Genomic DNA, 20,646 nt, shown 5'->3' on the forward strand with positions numbered 1-20,646 from the left:
TCGATTCCTTTGGTGTTCTTTGTTTAGTAACATGACCGAGCCAAGTGTTGGCCTTTAGCCAATCCCTCCTTGGAAGTACCATTCTCCAATTAGAATTCAGGTGGAAGCTGGTTGAGCCCAGTAGCCAGAGCCCTGTCTTGTCGGACTTCATGCTTCAAATGGCTAATCTCCTCTATAAGTTTGTGTCGCTGTTAGCAGCGATATCGTACATAGCCTCGGCCCAGCTATCCCCATCCTGGCGAAGCAGCCTTGATCTTCTTCTCTGGTCCTCCTCTCGGGTCTGGCTTGTAGGTCAATATCCCGTCAATTCAGCCAGCATTTCAGTGCCATAGCTAAGAAGCACCGCTCCTTAGACTTGTCCTCCATCCAGTATCGCCATCTCTCATGCCACTTATATCTTGGTTTGCAGCAGGCAACCTTGTCAGCCCAGCAGGCTTTCCATCCATTCAGACCAAGGGCTGATCAAATTTAAAGGAGCACTGGTGAGCCTCTAAGAGTGGCATCTCTTAGAGTGGCATCTCTGGCAAGTATGGCGTCTCAGCTGATGTGGCTCACCACAAAGATTCCTCTATCTTTATGTCATGCAGCTTTATCGGAAGCCAGACTACCCCATAGAATGGTAACCGTATCCCATTTGCCAACAGGCCACGGCTGTGTCTTTTCTCCAGCCGGTTCCGTACAGCTCCTGGTAGCAGGTCAAGCACTTGTTTACTCAACAAGGTTGTCACACAGTCCATGTCAACAGAAACTGGACAGGCTGATTCTCTAATTTTCCAGGAAGGAATTAACTTGTGGAGTGAAGTTAAATCAGTGCCCACACCATTGCTGGGTCCTCTTTACTACACCCAGAAAAATCAGGTATCTCCCTGTGTCATAACCGAGTCATATCACACAGCTGGGGACTCTTGGCCTTGTGAATACTTTTTTCTTTGCTGGTTGGGTAGAGGTTGGTCTTGCTGCTTTCAAAGCAGGCTTTCGACTGTTTTGACCATGGTAAGCCTGTTTGGACTACTTCGGATAGTTTTTCCGGGCCATGTTTGACTGCTTTTGAAGTGGAAGCCTGGTTACCTTGGTGGCTGGGAGCTTCTGGCTAGTTTCGGGTCGGTCCTGCCACTTTTAATGCAGGTGTCTGGCTTGGTCATTTGGCCATGCATCACTTGGGTTGGGATGAAAGCCCTTTCAGCGCCCTCTTCGTGTTTCTTTCTTTTGTCTCCAGCTCCAACTTGTTCATTCCCAGGTGGGTGTGGAGCTAAACAGACTAGGTTTATCCAAGGGCTGATAGCTTTTACAGGTGGTTGCAGGGGTGTTCTCTGCTTTGCCTTTCCCTCGTCCAGCCCTTCCAGGATAGATCCACTTGTCTGTCCCTTTTCGTGAGTCCTGGGTCATCTTTCCTGTGGGTTGAAGATGGATGCTTTGGTGCAATGGCTCTCTGCTGGTTTATCCAGAAGAAGGACGAAACGGTTCCTCATTGACTACCCTGAGGGGAGCACTGGTGGGCTGGCGTTCTTCTACTTATACTTGTAGTAAGTTGTAGTATTTGTATCCTTTACGACATCTGCCAATGTGGTGGTGGGCACTGCCAACAAGTGTAGCTAAAGAGGGGGATTGTTTGGCAAGTTGTAGAAGTCTTCATTGCCATGTTGGTTTAGTGTAGTTAGGCAGGCAATACTGACTAGCCACTTCACCTTCATGCATGTTTTTGCAGTGATACCTTGTAGCTCTGCCGCAAACAGCTAAGCCAATTCTGAGCCTGTCAGAGAGACTGTCCAAACCAAGCAAGCAGTACGTCAAAGATGGCTGATGCTGATCCGGCTCACTCACAGTCCTTAACGTCCTTATTTAAAGCTTTCCTCGAGTGCTTCAGGGTAGCCTCCTCTGTCCAGTGGTTTGCATCTGCTACCTCACGGAACCAGCTGTTAAAGTCCTCAACATCCCTAGACCTGGTGAACTGGGTCTAAGGCCATGGCATCTGTGGCTGGATCGGCTCTCTTGGCATGTCTGTTGGTCATTCTGCAGGGGTTTCCTATGAGTACCAAATTGTCACTTTCAAGGCAGTCAGTTTTCATGTTGTATGCCCAAATTTGTGCTTTCCTTTTTCATGCAGAATGTACTCAGCTCACCCTGGATTTCTTGTTAGCTGCAACTTTCAAGGCAGTGTTGGAAAGTTCATCTAGAAATGAGGTCAGCATAGAGCCAAGGATCAAATAGATCTCACAACTGCCACCGATGTAAAAGAAATAGGAAAGGAGTCATTGTGGATCACACCAATCTCAGATTAGCTGCACACTGGTAGTCAAATATACTCTATATGTATTTGTATATAAACAATGTACAATAAAGCACATATATAGAGAAAGCACAAAGATGTTCTACTCCTTGCTTGCAATGCTTTTTCTTTTTTAGGCACCCTGGCAAAGCAAGCTAGTCTTTTTTTACTAAATGCCGAGTTGATTCCTTTATTCGTTTTTGTTTGGGAGCTTGGCCGAGTGCCGGCCTGGATACAGGGCTGGCTCCCACTAGTATTTAAAAATGTAGTAGAGGGATTTAATTTATGTAAGAAGCTAATTGGTGATATTAAAAAAGGTTATTCATATTGTTACAAAATATAAACGGCAATAACAACAACAGCCATTACAATAATAACAACAACAATGATAATAATAACAATGACAATAAAAACAAAAACAACCACAACAATTCTGAAAAGATAAAAAGTTTACATATTTGTTTTCACAAAGTATGTTGAGATGGTAAGCTCATGCAAGGAAACCATCAATAACATCAAACATGTGTTTGTTGTTTTTCTAAAGAAGACCAAAGTGAGTATCAACAGCATCTCAACAAATTAAATATAAAAAACTAATTGATCAGCAATGTTATGCAGAAAATCAGTTGATGACATCAAACACGTTTCTATCATCTTTTTTCAACGTGTCAACAAACAACAGTCAGCTTGAGAAGCAATTAAAAAGCTCCAGAATGAAATGTACCAAAGTTATTAGATGTAACTTTATGCAACACACCTCATCAGTGACATCAAAAATGTTCTTGCTGAGTATGCAGAGTATTTAAGTATTTTTTGGCCACTTTACTGCGTACCTGGTGTTAAAGGAGAACCTTCTCTGCTGTCAAGCAATAGAGTTTCACAAATTCCCACTTCATTCAAAATCGGCTGATCACCTATAATAAAATATAATGACATAAAGACAATAATCTTTACTATAGGAAGAGTTGTGTCCATCAGTCTGAAGCCACGATTACAGGTTGGGAAAAAAGATTGCATCATACGAATTCAAACCTATGACACAGCTTTCCTGAACGGTGCACTACCACCTGCACCAATTTTTCACAGCTCAGATCTTTAGAATAGGTGCGCTTTATCAGCACACCTGACAACCTTTCACGGTTCACTAGACCGCCAGAGTTATAGTATATATAAAATAATTAAGCTTGTAAACTTTTGTACTAAAATTTTTAATGCTCCAAGCAACACCACTGTTAAGCAACTGTTTGTGTTTTTAACACATGATCTTGTCAGATTTATTTACAATTCCAAATTTTTTGATTTGTCTGTTAACAAGAAAAATACTCTGCTATAAGCCAGCAATTTTTTCACATTCAGCGTAAACCACCACATTAGCACTGACTCAAGTCCATCACCTCCTGGTCATCGGTTATCCATATAAAGGAAATAGATATTCATTTTATTTCGTTGTAATTAAGCTGTAGTTTTTGGATTGGTTCAATCGATATATTATTGCTAAACTTTGTAAATATGATTATGCTATCTTAAGTTTTTGGAAAACTGTAAGCGAAAAAACTCCCATTGCCTGAGAAGTATTAAACCAATCTATTCTATGTTTTCTCATGGGTTAAACTAAGCTCTTTGATATATTATTGACACTAAAGCTGTTATGTCAGCTATTATTGGTTGGTCTTCTACCTTAAATCAACCAATAATTGTGTATAAAAATTTACTACACTAATTAATGAGCTTTCAAATGATCCGCTGAATCCGATACACCTTTACTTCAATGAAACTTGATGGTTAGGAGATAATCAGGTTGTTGTATAGCACAGATTACCTGCTGATGGTTTAGTGCAGCTCTGCCTTATGCCAAAGATATGTGACTCTAAAATTCGTATTTCTTCAGTGGATAGTTGGTTGCCTACATTGACAAAAGAAACCTCAAATAATTTTAGCCTGCTTCAAGTCCATAGCAGTGTTATAACAGTCCATACATAGCCTGTAAGTCCAGTGCCAAATTTGTGTGGCAGTGAAACCTCCAGGTGGTTGGTGAAACAGGAAATTCTTCCTACAGGTAGCCCCTGTCAATGTGACTAAAATGGCTAAAAACCAAGAGATAATAAAGCAAAAAACCAAACTCACAAGGAAATCGAAGTGGTTTAGGTACGGCTGGCTTCGGATGAACATTCCTCTCAGAACAATTAGGACAAGTGACCTTTGCCAGCTGAGAACTAGTCGAAACAACCTTTGTCATGGTGGTATTGTAGTTATCATCGATAGGATAAAACCAATTTGGGTCGACTTCCCGATGTGGCTCTGAGCATGGAGAGAGCAGGCATTGCGAACAGTATACAAGAATCTCTGCGTAACTTCCTTTCCAAACAATACGAAACTGGCGGAGGATGTCTTTGGCTGTTTCTATTAGATGCTTCCAAGAGGTTGGGAGGTGTGTTACAGTGGTTCTAACATGCAATGAAACCACCCTTATAGACGAGTCATGACTGATGTGTGTGCTGAAGGTTTCACTGTATATAGATGCTCCATTTCTTTCCACCTTTATTTCGGAAATTATTGCTGGGCATCGCTTTAAAACTGCTACTGTCATCAGCTGATAAACATAAGGAGGTGGTGAGAGACCACTTAGGGCGATGTCCAGTTGCAAAGGCACAAGGTCTGCTGATTGACTAGGTTTCTCTGTTGTTGAAGATTGGGCAAAGTAGGGAAGTATGTAGACGCTTTGACCAGGCTCGCGTTCTATTGGTCCATGCATAATGTAGAAACTTTTGAGAAGTTGCATGGCTACATCAGCAGGAAATTCTGAGTCAGTCATAAACAGATGTACCAGCAAAGCTTCATCTATGAAGCCGGTAGAGGCAAACTGCTGTATGAATGACTGGTATTTGTGTTTACCAATCCTCTTTCCCTGGTATTCAAATGGGCAAAATTTTTCAACTCTCGCATTCCATTTAGTTGCAGCCGAGTGGTGAAACAATAGGCTTATCATCTGGGTTAAGGCTGGAATTTTGTGGAATATGTAACCGGATAGATCTCTGATTTTGTCAAAAAACAGAACCTGCCCAGTGTTGTGCATGTAGCGTAGTATGACTTTTGGATTTCTTAGCACAAAACTCCGTAAAACCTTAGACAAAGGAATGAAGGGTTTAGATGTCTGCTTTTTGACAAAATTTTCTACCTTCTGCCAGCGCTTGGGGATTTCAATGATCAAACTCTGGGATCGCATCTCAAGAGTTCGTCTCAGCTTTTGTATGTTGGTTGTTTCACAGAGGTCATTATTAAACTCAAAAATGTCTGCAGGGTCAAATAATGGCCTTTTGATGTTTGTGAAATGGAAGATCGTTTCACCTCTGTCTGACCTTTGACTAGAGAAATCTGTGCACTCATCCAATATTTCTTTTCTGACTCTTTCTGACATAGAGAGTAGCTTCTCTCTACAATCTTTCATCTGATAAGCATCCAATTTATCTGTGTGTGTAAGGATCAAAACCGGAGGGCCCAATCTTGGACAAGAGACATACAGGTGGGACAACCAGTCTACACATAGTCTCCTTGCTCCCTCTTTTGCACTCACAAGAAGTGATGAATGGACCTCTTCCATGTTAACCACAATTAGTGGAATACAACGCTCCTGTATGACTAGCTGGTAGGCCATATGATAAACATCATGGCCGCCATAATCGATAAACTTCAGACATGAGCCGCTTAGATCCTCCATAGCAAAAACCTCTGTAGTTTCATCAAACTGTGGATTCTTATTTCTTTGGGTGAGTTCTCTTTTACCAGACTTTAAGCTTCGAATAAGACTGCTCTTCCCGGCACCCGTCATACCAACTACTGCTACCGGAACAGGAAGTAATTTTTTACCACTTCCTTCTGCAAGATCCACGAAGTATTGGCGCATAGCTGAGAGACCTTGCTCACATACCGCGAATGGAGGAGATTGAAGAGACTCACAACCACCGCAGAATAACTTTTCAAGTTGCTGAAGCTGAGAAATATCTCTGTTTATTTTCACCAAATGTGAGTTACCAGCAAGGCCAAGAATCCTGAGGTTAGCCATACGGTAAACAACTGCAGGTACTTCAACCAGTTTGTTGTACGATAGATCCAAGTCTTGCAGTTGTGATTCAGAGTCAATCCTGCAAGAAAAAGTACTCTAAAAGGTTGATGACTATCGGTAGGTAATAACACGATCGTCAGGCGTAATAAGTAACTGCACAATTATTGGTCAATACAATGCTGGTCTACCAAGCTGAAAGTCACAAGTTCAAATTCCATTGAAATTAATTTAATTTCAACCTCTAATCATGGCTTAAGGCAAATGGAGACAGTTCTTAATGTTTGCTCAAGTGTAGCTGACCTGAAGACCTGAAGAGAATTGGTAGCATATACTGAGCATTTTCTCAGCATAAGGCAGAGCCCACACCTTGTTGTCTTTACAAGGCAAGGAGGAAATTTTCAATTGCAATTCCTTAAAGCTTTGCTCATAATTCAAAAGTTAATAATCATGTGAAATCTTATGGTCAAAAACTTATAGCTTCGGGATACTGAATGCTTTCATAGAAGCAGAACAGTGAGCGAAGTTAAGAGTTTGTAAAATTATTTTCATCGAGGTATACAATATTATACGGCGGATGTTGGCTATGGAAATATAAGGAGCCAAATTTTTATATTTTACTTGACAGTTTGAATGGTTCTGCTAGATAAGAGTAGCCCAAGTTTCCATCATCTCATGACTAGTCGGTATTCTACACTAGTAATAAACCTAGTGTTGCTTGAGACTTCTTTCATTTCCAACACAAATTACTACATTGCTTTCACTGCAACAATACATGAAGGCAATTGCTCTTAAAGCATGCGAAAGTGCACCCTCGGGGTTCTAATCACATACATCGTGGCTCATTTGTACATAAAACAAAAGTTCAAAGAATGCTATTTGAGCCCAGCTTTGCTTGAAATTTGTCTGCTTTATCCCATTAAATAAGCTTTAGGTAAAGTGTGTAGCTCTGGCAGTCTGTTCTTATAACTCTTCCCTTACTTGAGAATTCATTAACATCACGGAACATTGCTCTTATTATAGTGCAGATTATTCGACAATTTTTCAAAATTTTGGAAGGCGATTTATTACTGTAGGTGGTCGATTGTCGACCTACCAAGCTAAATGCTGTGTGGTTGAGACTCGTTCAAAGCAACTTTTTTGTGAAGCACTTTAATTATTGCCTATATTAGTTCTTAAGTTCGACAGTTTCTAGCAAAATACAAGATCGAGTTTTATAAGTATATAGAATATACTCACTTGATTGGGAAGTCTCCGAGCTGGCATCCCACCAGATGGAGAGTTGCAAGATTCCTCAACTGTGCAACTGCGGCTGGGAGACCCCTGCTGAAGTCGTTATTGTTCAGGAATAACTCCTTCAGCAAGCTTAGAGACGAAAAACTGTAGAAACAATGTGAAACAAACAAAAAATGATTGTTCAAAAGATATAAAGAATCTCCGTAATCTTTTATAAAAGCTATATGATTCACCTTTATTTTAAACGTATAGAAAGAAAAGGGAGAGATTCAAGAGAAAGTTGGGGAAGAGAAAGTGATAGAGGAAATGGAGAGAAAGTGATCGTGGAGGACAGAAAGTGATCGAGGAGAAGGAGAGAAAGTGATAGAGAGAAGAGAGAAGGGAAGATAGTTTAGGAGAGAGCGAGAGAGGGGTGCAAGAGATGAGATGGGTGTGAGAGAATGGAGAGAGTGGAGAGAGAGAGATAGCGAAAGAAAAAGCTATTCATGAGAAACAGATTTAAAAGATTGAAAAAGAATTAAGAAATCGAGAAGAACCTAAGTCTTAAGGGAGAACACAGAAATGTAGCAGGAAAGATATATATATATACATATATTGAGAAATATATATAGAGAGTGCAAATAGTTATTACAAATGATGATTTCTCAGGGCACACGGGACCATCAGGGTACCAGTCATGTAGAAACGACTAGTTTGTTGGTTGCTGAAAGAAATTTATGATGGGACATATTGCAATAGACTAGTTACTAGTGAGTGCTATGTAAAGTTTTCATAGTAAATGGCAGAAATTTGTATGGCAGTATGTTTTCTACTTAGCATCAGTAATAGCTTAGTAACAAGTACACGTATGTCAATCATGAAGGTCAATGCTCAATCACACAACCGTTACTCAATCTATTGCACAAATGTTGAGGATAAATGCGGATCCTTTATTAAAATAGATAATGAATTTTATTGCACAGGTCATAGCAGCGCAGTTCTATCTCACTTAGCAAAACGCTTTCGAAATAGGAATGACGGAAGTATGGAAAGTGTTTAGTGTGAAATAGCTTGCCTGGCATTTTCTTACGCATCTTTTGCAAGTGCTGCCGCTTGAAACATTCAGTAAAAATTTTTATATGTAACAAGACTCGCCGACTTGCAAGTTTTTGGCGTTTTCATTTTGCGAATGACACAAACTTTGGGATTGAGCACCCTTAATATGGAAAAAGATATGGCATTTGGCAAGTAGGCATTAGCTGACAAATTTGAAGGCTGATACTCTACCTCTGTGGTAAGTCTGTCAATTGGCATTGAATAAGTCGAAGAGTTTCTAGACCCCTAAGTTCACCCATTCCAGAAGGAAGCCCCCCACTCATATTATTGTAGCTCAGGTACAAGTGTTTGAGGTTCGTCAGGGAGCTAAAACTGTAAGAAGCAATTTGAAGATTACATAAAACGTATGAAAATTTAAAATTATATATACAAAAATTTTAAAAACTAGTATATAATATTATTTTTAGAACTTATGTCAAAATTATTTAAAGCAACTCTGACATAATGCTTCGTTATTGTAACAACATCCTGTTTACACAACCATATTGCCAGCACCCTAGATGTTAGTTTTACAATTTAACATTGACGTTTTCAAGTCAACACGTCTCAATTCAGGAACAACCAGCAAATACAACAGATCCCGTGATAGATTACCTTTTCATAACAAAAGAATTTAATAAAATCTATTTGAATTTTTGTAAAAAAGAAAAAGTAAATGATTAAACAGTTTTGCACTCAGACTTTTTTGTAGATATGATGAGTGTAGGATATTGAAACAGATGTAGAGGTGTTTAAGAATAGGATCTCTGAACTGCTAAGCTACCAGAATAATCAATCACTGATGAATTATTATAGGCATTAATTTAATATATATTAATCCAATATACTATGAATACAGTATCAGAGATAGTCAAGTGCAGCACTTTACATTTTAGCAAATACCAAAAATTTTAAAGATTTTCAAACCAAAATATTCAAACAAAAAATGCGTTAACCATGAACTGTAAACTAAATGGAAAAAAATTACAAAACAGTTGCAATAAATCATGTTATATAAAACTGAAAAGTGATATCATTAATGTTATGGTAGTCATTTAGTTTCTGCGCTTCCTCTGAGGTATCCTTTAAAATGTATAACCCTTTGACCCCTTGAGCAATTATTTCTTCAAAGATTGGCCAACTTGACAGATGTACAGTAATAAGACAAAGACGGCAAACATGCTAGCATTGTTAGCTTTCACTAAACTTGGCATTTGGCTGAGTCAAATCAGGTTTACTGGATATTGCATTGAGAACAGTGAATATCAGGCTATAAAGGTACAGTTACACGGGATGATTTGTGTTGGAGTTGTGTTTCCTCTTAGAGAGTTGGGGTTGAAAATGCTTCTAGTCTGTTTATGATTTAAAATTCATTTTTACAACTAGAAATTCCACTGTCATACAGCCCACGACCAAAGTGATAATGGAAAAAGAAAAGGTACTGCCGGTTGAGAAATACAATATTAGCAATCAAATGGCACTGCGGTGCAATAGGATAACTGCAATGGTAGCTGCAATGGTAGCTGTAATGTACTTGGTGTTATTATGTACAACAAACAACAATAATGAAAGGAAAAGCTTATATGTTTATGTCTCTCCCCTGCAATAGGAGAAATGCAATATTAGAAGTAAATTGGCAAGCTGCTGTGTAATATACACAGGCTGGGGGGCTGTATATCATTGGTCATAGCAACCAATTATCAAGAAGTTGTGATATTTATCTAGATTTCTGAATTTATATCTAAAAAATTATGCTGAATTTAAAAATCTAAACAGATTTTAGCTGGTTGTGATAGAAATAGATGTATATTTATAAGAAAATGTAGGCCTATTACTTAATTTTGCAGATATTAAAAACGACTTGGCAGTACAGCGATATTGGGCACAGCCGTAGTATCATCAACACAATATTTAGAAAAATAATAACAGTAACATATCGCCCACCATCAGTCACTATATACTTCAATCTTGTATATTCGAATGATTATTCTTATAACTAAATCTTATAATAATCTTATAAAACCGAATAATTATTCTTACAATTAAATATTGTAACAATCTTATAAGAATCGTGAGAAAAATATCATCGTCATTTCCTTTACTTTCACTGCTTTGGACATCAGTTGGAATACCAAAGTGCTCATTATAAGTGTTCAAAATGTCAGAGTCCGGTAGAAACAGTAAAAAGAAACGATTACTTTTCAGTACTTCTACGTTAATTACAGAAACCTTCGGCAATTGGACAATGCCATAGACTGGTGAAATGTGCACGTTTTTTTTTTCGTGAAATGTGCACGGCTTAATGGTTCTACTCTCTGTCGCATGGCCTTATCAGCGTTTTTTTGGCCGGTCTTAATTCTGATTAAAAAGGTTTGTCAGGTTTAATGGCAATTTTAGGCCAAATTAATTTGTCTATGTATGTATAATCCGATCAGATGGGTTAGTTTTAGGATATTGCGTCAACTTTTCAAAGACTTGGTAACATATTTAAATAGGTTGATATGTGTTTTGTATCATTATTATACTTAAACGACTAAACACAAAATGGTTAAACCTTTTGATGGGATTTCGGTACAAGGGTTTGGTAACAGCCGTTGACAGAAAATTTTTTGGGAGTTGTGTGCGCATATGCATTTATCATAAAGCTCCCAAACAATCGCTTCGCTCGTGTTTGGTCGGGGAAGATTTTACACCAAACCAACTCAAACTTTGACTACAAAAAATGTGTCATCATTTTTATCTAATGAAATAGAACATCGATATATATTCAATTTTGACTGAGTACCATCACAAAAGACAAAAAAGAGCCACTCCGTTGCTACACGCTGTGCGCATGTATGCATAATAATTCTACTAATTAGTATTGATTTTATATTGTGCTGGTGTAAACACACTGTATGCTATTTTTAGCTGACCCTGTGGGAGAACAGAATATATTGCTATCGTTTTCCAGCACTATTGCAAGATATGATTGGTCAAATCCATATTGTAGGCCTACTCCGTCAGTGATGGCTGTCAAAATCGGACGAACATAGAATGCAGTAATTTATTGATCTTGTGTTGGCGATTGAGGCTAAGTATGTTTTGCCAACTATTTTTCATTTTGCACCAAACTGACTTTGTCAGCATGAAAGCAACTCCGATAAATCAGCATTTTGTAAGCACACTCTAATCACTCACTCAAAAGTGTTTGTAGTTTTAATTAGATGTTACGCTAGACGTGTATGGCCAGTCGCTGTCTTAACTAGATGTTACGCTAGACGTGTATGGCCAGTCGCTGTCTTAACTAGATGTTACGCTAGACATGTATGGCCAGTTGCTGTCTTAACTAGATGTTACGCTAGACATGTATGGCCAGTCGCTGTCTCAACTAGATGTTACGCTAGACATGTATGGCCAGTCGCTGTCTTAACTAGATGTTACGCTAGACATGTATGGCCAGTCGCTGTCTTAACTAGATGTTACGCTAGACATGTATGGCCAGTCGCTGTCTTAACTAGATGTTACGCTAGACGTGTATGGCCAGTCGCTGTCTTAACTAGATGTTACGCTAGACGTGTATGGCCAGTCGCTGTCTTAACTAGATGTTACGCTAGACATGTATGGCCAGTCGCTGTCTTAACTAGATGTTACGCTAGACATGTATGGTCAGGCGCTATCAAATTCTACCTCTCGGGAAGATCAGTCAGTTGGCACTGGACTAGCCTGAGTATCACAAGATCTTTAAACTGTCCAATTATAGAAGGAAGTCCTGCACTCATATTGTTGAAGCTCATGCGAAGCTCCTTCAAGCCTGTCGCAGGTTTTAGCCTAGAAGAATTCAATGTAGTATTTTATTATAAACCTCTGAGAGGTTAACATCAGCTAAGACCTCGAACTGCTAGTTACTGTAAATACTAAGTAGTACTGCTAACTACTACTACTAAATGCTACTTCTGTCAATCCCTGCTCGCTACTACTGATAACTATTACTGTCACTAACTACCACCACTGCTGACTACTGATAACTATTACTGTCACTAACTACCACCACTGCTGACTACTGATAACTATTACTGTCACTAACTACCACCACTGCTGACTACTGATAACTATTACTGTCACTAACTACCACCACTGCTGACTACTGATAACTATTACTGCCACTAACTGCCACCATTGCTGACTATTAATGCTAATCAATGCTATCACTACTAATTGCTAAAAAACCAGCTACACCAGACTGCTACCATTACTCTTACATGCTATTACTAGTAACTACTGCTACTATTACCAATTACTACTAATAACCACTACTACTGCTGCCTATTACCACTAATAACTACTATCATTGCTACCTATTTCTACTAATAACTATTACTGCTACCTATTACTACTAATAACTACTACTACTACTGTTACCTAGTACTACTAATAACTACCACTGCTACCTATTACTACTACTAACTACTACTGCTACATATTATTACTAACAACTCCTATTACTGCTACATGTTATTTACAGATGAACTTACTCAAAATTTCATTAGAATTTATCAGAGAGTATCAGTATTTTTCTATCACCTGCGATCGTTTTTACGGTTTGAGGTGATCTGACTGCCAAGATGTTTTAAGATTAAAATTGACAAAACTTCTTAGTCTTTGATAAAACTTTGATAGTCTTCTATAGTGTTTCATATGTAGTAATGAATGGATCTTCGTGATGTGTTATCAGTGTTCATGCAACAAAAAGCATTTTGCTTTTACGACTGTGTCAATATTAGTTTCACTTACCAATCAAGTTGTGAGAGGTTCACATTTCTGAGTTTCACAGCTTTCAAGTGTGGAGTTATTCCTCTTGTAATCATTCCATTCTCCAAGAACATGTGAGTGATGTGGTGATTAGCCAAGTCCAACTCTATTTCTTGTTCATCAATCAACTTACACGGAGGAAAGGGGGGAATACGTTTTATCTCTGGCTGGCCTGAGTGTCTGTACCAAATTTGGGGACGCTGACCTGTAACAAATGACATAGCTTTTTGGAGACTACAAAAGCTCAAAAGCTATTCTCTTATTTGTTATAGAACTTAATCTTCTGACTGTAAAAGTCTAACAAAATGTACATTAATACATTTTTTCTAATTAGATGTTAGATTTTGCGAGTTCTAGGACTTTCCGTTACACTACAATATATACAGTAATTTATAGGATGATTAAGAAAACAGTTGTCTGTATTTATCAAAGGATGCCACTATCATGACGTGTTACAACCTGTCTTGATATCAGGAAATAAAAGCCAGCCAGCAGTGTAACTTGTGGCAGTGCTCTTGTTTCATTTGAATTGAACATTTACTGAGCAGCAGATATTGGTTATATCTGTAAACAATCAGCTGCCTACTTTTTAAGAAACTTTGAAGATCAACTCAAATTAGCTCAACAATGGCTGAACAACAGCTCAACAACGGAGTAACAATGAATCAACAACAGGTAAACAATAGATCAACAACGGGTCAACAATGGCTCAACAACGGATCAACAATGAATCAACAACGGATTAACAACGCCGCAACAACGGTTCAACAACAGCTCAACAATGGATCAACAACGGGTCAACAATGGATCAACAACAGGTCAACAATGGATCAACAACGGCTCAACAATGGATCAACAACGGGTCAACAATGGATCAACAACGGGTCAACAATGGATCAACAACGGCTCAACAATGGATCAACAACGGGTCAACAATGGATCAACAACGGCTCAACAACGGCTTACCTTTTAAATGATTTATTTTTGACTGATAAATGTCAGCGTTTCAAATGCAATGCTTTTTAAAAGACAAAAAATCAGGCTTCCTGTCTATTTTCAGGTATTTTTAAATCTACTAGAATAGTCTACATACTACTAGAATAGTAGCCACTACTAGAATAGTCTAGAATGGTTAAAGGTGACTCTCAAAATTGTGAAATGTTCAAATTCCCCTCACCAAGCTTGACAGAGAAAAAAATGTGTTAGAGAGTTGCTTAAGCACTTTGAAGAGGAAAACTGTGACTTATTAAATATTGTTATTGTTAAAATTTGTTATTAAATAGGTTAGGGATTTAGTGAGTCATTTTGTTGTTGAAAGATTTGATGTGTACAATTTCTATAGCCTCTTTTTCTCTTCCCCTCTCCGTCCTTAAAAACATAATAAATTTATTAAAGGTTTTTAAAGGCTCCTTAAAGTACAAGTCTATAAAAAGATGAAAATAAGTATCCCATGCATCGCACCGCTGTAGTGGATTCTAACACCTCAGTAGGCTCACATTTGAAGGTCATGTAAACATGAGCCAAGGTCAATCAATAATTTTTCTGGAGCAATCCACTTTCACATGCTTGCAAGCGAGTGGTCTGTACTTAATCCTTGATGCAACATATCGTTATCTAATGGAGTTTCATTCCTAGACAATGCTGCCATGACAACGCAATACATCTTACATGCGATGTTCAAAAGAAGGTCAGCATTTCCGGAACAGTTCTGCCGCTGCAGGTCAACAAGAATCAGGTTGTGATCATGCTGACAAGTCAGCACTGCTTAAAGGTTGACTTGCAACAAAATTCACACTACAGCTATTTGGTATCCAAGGGTTCACCATGTCTTACTCTGCTGTGTTGTAGGTGCAAAATATGTGGAAATGTGATAACAAGCTCTTAAAAGCTCAAAAACGAACAGTTAATCGCCGCCATCACAAAACCGCTCTAGATTGGAATCAATTTATTTCTCTGACATAATCAAACGATTTGGTTATTGTTTTGACACATGATGTTATCACGTGAATTGAAAAGCGAATTTAAAGGCTCAATATAAAACTTCTCGTAGCACTAGTTTATGACAAACACTTCAGGTTTTAGCAAAGAGCCCGCATCAAATATAGATGCTCGCTACTTTACAGTTTTGTTTCGGCTTGATCTAATCATCTAGTCATAATCTGATCATGTGAACCATACTTTTTGCCAAACAGCGCGAATAATTTCTGAAGCATTTGTTTACTATCACAAGTGTCCAACAGGCTCGTCATGTTTATCAAAGAATGATATGCACTCTTTCGAGCTAAGGTTAAAAAATTAAACGAGTTTTCACGTAGGTTTTAAGATATCAGTGCTCAAAGCGACAGCATTACAATGCTAATGAAACAGACGCATAAGGACAATAGACATGGTTTTATTGAATGCGTGAAGTATATTTGTGAAAATATTTCGATGAATGAGGTTGCATGAAAGTGTAAACAGAAGCAATCTTGTTCAATTACGTCCCATTTGAGCCGTTTTGGAAAGGGATTCTAATCTATGGCAATTTCGGGATGGCTGCAATTAACTATTCGTTTTTAAGCTTTTAAGAGCTTGTAATCACATTTCCACATATTTCGCACCTACAACATAGCAGAGTAAGACATGGTGAATCTTTTGATACCAAATAACGGTAATATGAATTTTGTTGCAAGTCAAACTTTCAAGGCTAGTTCATACTAAACTGCCATATTCAGGAGTTGTCCTCTTGGTGATTATCTGTCGACTATGTAGCCTACACCATAAATTGATGGCATCATTGAAGCGAATTGGAGACGTCGAAAAAGTTTGCAGCTGCCAAACTTTTCCGATAGTTTATCAAGCATCCACAACTCCCTGTACCATATACACTGTATGACATATATAGCCTGTGTACCATATATAGCCTGCATACCATATACAATGTGTGCCATACATAGCCTGTGTACCATATATAGCCTGTGTACCATATATAGCCTGTGTACCATATATAGCCTGTGTACCATATATAGCCTGTGTACCATATATAGCATGTGTACCATATATAGCCTGTGTACCATATATAGCCTGTGTACCATATATAGCCTGTGTACCATATATAGCCTGTGTACCATATATAGCCTGTGTACCATATATAGCCTGTGTACCATATATAGCCTGTGTACCATATACAGCCTGTGTACCATATATAGCCTGTGTACCATATATAGCCTGTGTACCATATATAGCCTGTGTACCATATATAGCCTGTGTACCATATACAGCCTGTGTACCACATCAGCGATGACGACTGGTCATCACGGATTGCTCGATCTATATTTTCTTCCATGACAGCTGCTGCGTGATTAGTACTTCATCATACCCGCAACCGTATTATACAATTATATATATTTATATAATTGTATTATATACAATTATATAAGGAGAACGAAATGTCGTGGACTATTCACGAATGTAAATGACGGATGGGTTTGTGATAGTGTGAACATTGTTATTACAGAAGATCACCGAAGTATCATATGATTAACACCGACGCACATGTACACCGATATACTGTGAACCAGCTTTTAACAAGCAACAAACGAGCAATATGTCTAGCCTTGTTGCTAGCCTAAGAACCATAGTGAACAAGTACCTGAGGTAAGAACAGCTTGTACCAAAGAGAGAACTTGTCAGCTAACATGTTAATAACAAATTAAAAATAGCGGAGTAGTGGATCCGAAAGCAGGTGCTGATAGCTTGCTTTCAACTGAAAAGTGACGCTACTATAAAGGCTTGCTTATCATACATATTTCTTCTTGCAACAAGTTTCCACAATCTTCACTGTAATAAGATCAGCCATCAGAAGCCACGCTAAAAGCATTACATAAAAGGATTACACCATATGGGAATCAAAGCCAGATAAGTACTCTAGATTCAAAGGCAAAGACTCTAGCAGTACGTTACTCAACCAACCAAATCTAATAATAATTGTGCCCATACTTATTACATATAGTGACTCTCACGGTACACTCGACTGCCAGCACACTAGTTTTACTAACACTAGATTGTATCGATGTCCTTTACATCTTATAAAAACTACTTTTTGACAAATATGAGCAGTCTTTATCTTACACAAACATGCTTTGTATGGACCCTTAAAATGGTGCTTAAATCCTTAAAATCCTTACCTTCCATATCCTTGCTATCATTGCTCGAGCTTGCATCTTCACCATCTCCATTTTCCCTGATGGACACAGCCTCCTCGCCATCTCCATTTTTTCTGTTCTCAACAGCTCCCGCCCGATTTCTAACTTCCTTGTTAGAATCATTGTCCTCGCCATCTCCGCTTCCTCTGTCAACATCTGTGCTACTTGTCTTTCTACTTTGACCATTGCCCATGGCTCCTGCTTGCTTATTTTATCATCTCATGTGGAGTTGTCATATGCTGAGGCTATATATATATACCTTAAAGATGTATGGTATATATATATATATATATATATATATATATATATATATATATATATAGATATATATGTATATATATATATAACTAAACTAAAAGCTAACTAAAACCAGTAACTAAAAGCAGGTGCAAAAGCATATAAAAAGAGAACTCTACACTAAAAACCTAAAAGATAATTAGTGGAGTATGAAATATTTGAAAAAAATATTAAGAAGAAAGTAAACTTTTAGTAATTGCGCTACAAATTTGTTTCGTGTGATGCACTCATCAGACGCGGCTGTACTAGTACACGCTAGTACAGCCGCGTCTGAAGAGTGCTTCGCACGAAACAAATTTGTAGCGCAATTACTAAAAGTTTACTTTCTTCTTAATATTTTTTTCAAATATATATATATATATGTGCCCTCAGCTTTATAAAGTAATTTTATAGCTTGTACATTATACATTTTAGTCATTCTACCTGAAGATTGCAACGCGATTGCATGAAACTAATAGTAGTAATGATTTTAACCTGTAGTTTATAATAAACTATATATACATGTATATATATCTTAAAGATGTATATATATACAACTTTCTTCAATTCTTTGCTTATCATTGTTGTTGCTATTGTTATATCTGATATCAACAATCTACAGTATATATATATATACAGATATAAAGGAAAAAACTAAATAATACAAGTTACAACACTATTGCAACTACCTACGCAGATTTAATATAAACACACTACCACGTTTATAACATTCGCAGACTCTAGATTTGGGATAAATCATCATTAAAAGTCTACTTCCTAGACTTCAACCCACCCATCCTACGATTACAACAATGAACACTGGGCATAACACGTCTAATCGGACCATCTATCAGCGACAGCTGCCAGACGATAGCAACTTGCATCATGCCATCTATCAAGATCCACATCTGGTACTGCACTACTTCAGGCAAGAATTTATAATTAGAGATCACATATGATGAAATCTTTGCTGACGAAAAACACCAGAAGTAGCTGAGGGCTACCTAAAACTACAAGACTCACAATCAATACCTGAGTCATATGCTCTCACTCCTGGACACTAAGGCTAACGCTTAGTCAGTGTAGGAGGAATATTCACTCATACTCTTCATTCTTTCAGCACAGTTTTATCGTGGCAGGCAGAGGTGTTAGCAAAGCAAGTCGAAAAGTCGATTACCGACAGAATAAGGGGGTGACTATATTTTAAGCCCAGACATTTACATTTTTATTCTTATAATTTTGTCCAGAAGTATAATTATAATTTTCTGTTTATTATTCTAAAATGTACATAAGGTCTTGGGAAACCCCTTGACATTCCTCACTTTAGGAATTCCCTTTGGAACTGTAGTTCTAGATTGCCACATTTGGAAGGGTCAACTATAAGATCTTGGTTACATCAATCAATTAGATAAATTGATTAAAACAGTCAATAATCAAGATCAGACCTTACCTAGGAGCTATTAACAATAACTACTTAAAGCAGCCTATCTGCATTTGATAATAAACTGAGCCACTCCCAATACGTTGGGAGCCAGGCTAATGGCAAGTGGCAGGCCACTACGTTACCTGCCACTGTTTTTAATACCTGTGCAACGCCAGGTATTAAATAAAATTCTAGTTATATTAGTATATATTATATATTATAATAGTATATATTATATTCTAAATAAAATTCTAGTTAGACACATTATTGAATAACATCATATAATAATATGTCTAGCAGAATGCTAGACATATTATAAATATGATGACCACTACTATTAGGACTAGTGCTAGCAATAATGCCACCTTTTCTTCAAACTTAGCAGTGCCTGCAGGGGTAGGTAGTTTATTATTTATTTAGGTATTTATTGTGCTATATTAAATAAAAATGAATGAAGGAGTCTAAATGTAGCAAATGAATGAGAGAGAGCATTATCTTTAATTATTATTGCTCTATTCTAAGCTTTTAATTTTTGGTGTATCTCAAACTATCTATTATCTAAACGATTGATTGTTGTGATTATTATCTATTTATTTGTTATTCACAACATTTATTTGTCATTTGCTAATAGTGGTGGTTAATAAATAAACAATGATTATTATAATATTCTAAAAGTTAAAATGGTCTGTTACAAACAAATAATTGAATAAATTTATTATTAAAATTTTTTTTTATAAACAACACTACAATAATAACATAAATTACTTAAGTGAGGAGTACATATACATGTATATATATGTATGGTGGAATGTAATAATAATTGCAGTCCTGATATTGCAATGTATGCGCATTGGCAATAATTCACCATACTATTTCAATTTGCTGCGTGCAGTTTACCTACAATGCTTTCAGTTTTTTTTACTCACTAATAGTTTTCACCAACTTGTATTTGCTTTTAGAACTTGAAAAATGGTTGCCACATTCCCAGGGGTTTCACTCTCAACTTTCATCTCCAAGGGCTCGACGAAAAAGCACATTTTAGGGGTGTTTTCTTGGTGGCCAGACACTTTAGAGTGTTTTCATAAAAAAGTCTATGTTTTTTTAGCTTGCTGCAGTGGTTAGGGGCCAAACCCGTCTCATAGAGTTCTACACAGTAGAAAGGGCTATTCATGAGCATTTAAAATACCTGTACTAAGTAGTGTTAAGAGGGTAAAATCCCTGTTCTAAGTAGGAGCAGTGACTGAGCTAAAAAGGGGGCAATTAGTCTGTGGTGATGAAGTGATAAAGGGTAGTTTTTATTAATGCGTAAGTCAGTGAAAAGGGTGCATTTTATAACATC

General features: G+C 37.6%; 1 protein-coding gene across 1 annotated transcript; it reads right to left on the reverse strand.

Annotated features, from left to right (window-relative positions):
- Positions 1-579: 579 nt before the first annotated feature.
- LOC137402590 (uncharacterized) lies at positions 580-17,801 on the reverse strand. The gene is made up of 8 exons (XM_068089095.1): positions 17,591-17,801; positions 13,407-13,629; positions 12,303-12,443; positions 7,563-7,703; positions 4,391-6,405; positions 3,100-3,180; positions 1,069-1,249; positions 580-685 (listed from the first exon to the last, which is right to left on the reverse strand). The coding sequence occupies exons 1-8, from the start codon at positions 17,799-17,801 to the stop codon at positions 580-582; spliced, it is 3,099 nt and encodes a 1,032-aa protein (XP_067945196.1).
- Between the last annotated feature and the right edge of the window lie 2,845 nt (positions 17,802-20,646).

Source organism: Watersipora subatra, chromosome 8, assembly GCF_963576615.1.
Source record: "Watersipora subatra chromosome 8, tzWatSuba1.1, whole genome shotgun sequence".
Lineage (NCBI taxonomy): Eukaryota > Metazoa > Bryozoa > Gymnolaemata > Cheilostomatida > Watersiporidae > Watersipora > Watersipora subatra.

What these genes read in the sequence shown, in the direction of transcription:
- LOC137402590 (XM_068089095.1), bottom strand. Translation starts at nt 17,801, where the DNA reads ATGGGCAATGGTCAAAGTAGAAAGACAAGTAGCACAGATGTTGACAGA. An exon ending in CTGACTGATCTTCCCGAGAG is followed by an intron (nt 7,704 to 12,302) that starts GTAGAATTTGAT and finishes TTGTTTCTACAG; the next exon opens with TTTTTCGTCTCTAAGCTTGC. An exon ending in AGAAGCTCCCAGCCACCAAG is followed by an intron (nt 686 to 1,068) that starts GTAACCAGGCTT and finishes ACCTGCTACCAG; the next exon opens with GAGCTGTACGGAACCGGCTG.